We start from the raw sequence: 3,172 nt of genomic DNA on the forward strand, positions 1-3,172 counted from the left end.
AAACGTTTATTGAGTGCTGTTAAGAGAAAATGTGATTTAACACAGTGGTGAACATGCCCTTTCCCAACTACTTTGGCACGTGTTGCAGCCATGAAATTCTAAGTTAATTATTATTTGCAAAACAAATTAAGTTTGAGTTTGAACATCAAATATGTTGTCTTTGTAGTGCATTCACTGAATATGGTTTGAAAATGATTTGCAAATCATTGTATTCTGTTTATATTTACATCCAACACAATTTCCCAACTCATATGGAAACAGGGTTTGTATTACCATATGTTCCAAAAATGCCCAGCGATGAGGTGGCGTCTTGTCCAGGGTGTACACCACCTTCCACCCATGTGCAGCTGAGATAGGCTCCAGCGACCCCAAAGGGAATAAGCGGTAGAGAATGGATGGATGGGCATTCCATTGTTTTGGGGCCACAACAACAAATGCTTGTTCACAAAGCCCAGAAAACAAATTATTTTAATTGGCCGTGTATGTTTTATAAGGTACACACAACATTAAACCAAACATGTTGCTCTTGGCTTGCTTGTGTCTTTACTAAGCTACGAGAGATTTGACCTCAAAATGGGTGTTGCACTATAAAATGTGGTTGTACTTAGACCAGGGGTAGGGAACCTATGGCTCTAGAGCCAGATGTGGCTCTTTTGATGACTGCATCTGGCTCTCAGATAAATCTTAGCTGACATTGCTTAACATGATAAGTAATTAATATTTCGGCTGGTAATCAGTGTTAAAAATAATGTTCAAATTATAAGACATTCTCATGCATTTTAATCCAACCCTCCGTTTTCTATCGCACCTGTTGAAGATGTCGCATTAATGGAAAGAAGTATTATATTTATTATTGGTTAACATTTAAAATAACAATGTTATTAAAAAAAATAAGATACTTATTATACTCTTAAAATATTGGTCTTACTTAAAAATGCACGCATTTCATTGCATTCAGTGTTAAAAAATATTATATGGCTCTTATGGAAATACATTTTGAAATATTTGGCTTTCATGACTCTCTCAGCCAAAAAGGTTCCCGACCCCTGACTTAGACATAGAAAAACTTAATGGATCCTTGGCAGTGGTAAACTTCATTTTGGTTGGATCTCTTTGTAAAAGATGCGCCAGCTAACAAGTGGTGTGTTGGTGCTGTTTGTATTTGGGAGCTCTATTGATTGATGCTCCTTTGATAATTGATCTAGTGACACGGAAAGTTGTGTGGATCAGCTGGAGGCTCCGGAGGAGGTGGATGAAGTTCGACTGAAATGTCTCCAGAAGTGGACGCAGAAGCGCGTGGACAATGTGGTCATCACTGAGCTGAACAAGGACAGAGAGCTATACAAGCTGCTTTGTGAGACTCCACCAATGATCAACTGCTCTTGGTCTCCTAACACCCTTCTGAAAATGTATTTTTCCTATATACAGATGGCACGGTCCCCACTTTGGACGCAGACACAGCCCATCCCAAGCTGCGTCTGTTTGATAACAGGAAGGTGACCTACTCCGAGATCCAGGAGGACTATACGCAGCAAGAATCTCGCTTCAGTTCCTTCCCACAGGTGCTCGCTTGCCACGCCCTGGAAGTAGGTCGCTGGTACTGGGAAGTAGCTGTCACTGCGGACCAAGGCAGCTGGAAGGTGGGACTCTGTGAGGGTTTAATGGAGAGGAAAAGTCCGACGGACAGCTCTCACTTGGGTCACAACCGGTCGTCATGGTGCCTGGCGTATGAGCGGGGTAAGCTGGAAGTGCTGCACAACAAGGTGGCGACTCCTGTGATCGCACACAAGTTGCAGCGGGTAGGAGTGTTCCTTGACTTAGAGGAGGACACACTGACGTTCTTTAATGTTACACCAGGGGGCAGTCTTGTTCTAATGCATTCCTACAAGCACAGCTTTGCTCTGCCTATGTACCCAGCATTATATGTGTCCAAAACACGGCTGGCCTTCTGTACTCTATTTTAACTGCAATCTGGCGTACACTGGCATGGCATTTTCCATAATCATGACCTAAATGACAACTAATCCAGCACTGTCTTCATGACAAAGACAAGACTGGCTTTAGTGATTCAGGAGGTGCCAAACATTTAAACGTTGTGCTCTATGATTGGCTAAAGTGAGCATTATTGTTACAAAGTTGACATGAGTAGCAGTTGATAGAAACAGTAGATGTGTAGCGGCAACGTGGGAAGAAAGAAAAAAAAAAAAAGACTAACTAGTGTACGCTCAGTTCCGTGTGAGGCGTGAATGTTAGTCGCCGACATGAGAGGTAAGCATGCTAACTACTGAGTTAAATGGCCAGTCTATTCTGATTGATAGCTCTGAATTGTTCAGAATCTGGTTTTTGCTTTTAGTACTGATTGTTTTATAAAGCTGCAGCTGTGATTTTTCAGAATTGTACATTTTGTATTTTGTCATTTTACATCTTTTAAACGCATTTTGAAGTTGTTCCATTCCGTCACATTCACTGTATTTGTCAATACAACATTGTCATACGTAATCCTGATCTTGTGAAAATATGAGTAAGGATTTGAGTCTTATCTTTCTGTACAAATAAATAATCAAATCTACAAATTCCTTTTTTAAGCATTCTCCTCTTGTGCTAAAGGTTGGGCTGTGTTTGTCCTCAGCAGGTAACAGTTGGTGTGCTAACTGTGAACTTCCGCCCACACAGCATGTGACATTTGCTGACAACAAATAACACGACCCGAAGGGAAATGAGCCTGGCAGCTGGACTTTGTTTGAGGTCCGAGGGAAAGTCGTGCATCTCGACCAGGCGTTCTTCTGTAGTAAACCATCATTACAAGGTATTAAATGGAGATTTTTCCAAATACCTTTAATATAATAAGCAATAATAATGCATTTGATTTATAGAAACACTTTTTTTCTGGTGAACTTAACTGTGTTACGTTGGAAAAAAGTTAATACTGCACATAGTCCACATGCACAAAAATAGGAAACATATCTGTATAAATCTTAATTCACTTTCTTTTAGTTTAAAGTGTAAAAATAAGTCAAGTATTATCTGTCATGATCATGATGTAAAAAGGATATATATGTATGTATATGTATATATATATATATATATTACACATTTGAATAAATTTTTTTCCCCACACCCGTTTTTTATATATATATATATATATATATATTTTTTTTTTTCCCAAGATGGC

The 3,172-nt window shown here is 39.4% G+C and overlaps 1 protein-coding gene across 1 annotated transcript in view; it reads left to right on the forward strand.

Moving 5' to 3' along the window:
- The window catches only part of LOC133563541 (tripartite motif-containing protein 14-like), a 16,412-nt gene extending 13,839 nt beyond the window's left edge, over positions 1 to 2,573 (forward strand). Inside the window, exons 6-7 of the mRNA XM_061917710.1 lie at positions 1,206 to 1,354; positions 1,429 to 2,573. Of these exons, the coding sequence (XP_061773694.1) occupies positions 1,206 to 1,354; positions 1,429 to 1,964 (685 nt within the window). The 3' untranslated portion in view covers positions 1,965 to 2,573. The remainder of the gene's footprint in view (positions 1 to 1,205; positions 1,355 to 1,428) is intronic.
- The last annotated feature ends 599 nt before the right edge of the window (positions 2,574 to 3,172 follow it).

This window comes from Nerophis ophidion, linkage group LG12 (assembly GCF_033978795.1).
Source record: "Nerophis ophidion isolate RoL-2023_Sa linkage group LG12, RoL_Noph_v1.0, whole genome shotgun sequence".
In the NCBI taxonomy this organism is placed as follows: Eukaryota; Metazoa; Chordata; class Actinopteri; order Syngnathiformes; family Syngnathidae; genus Nerophis; species Nerophis ophidion.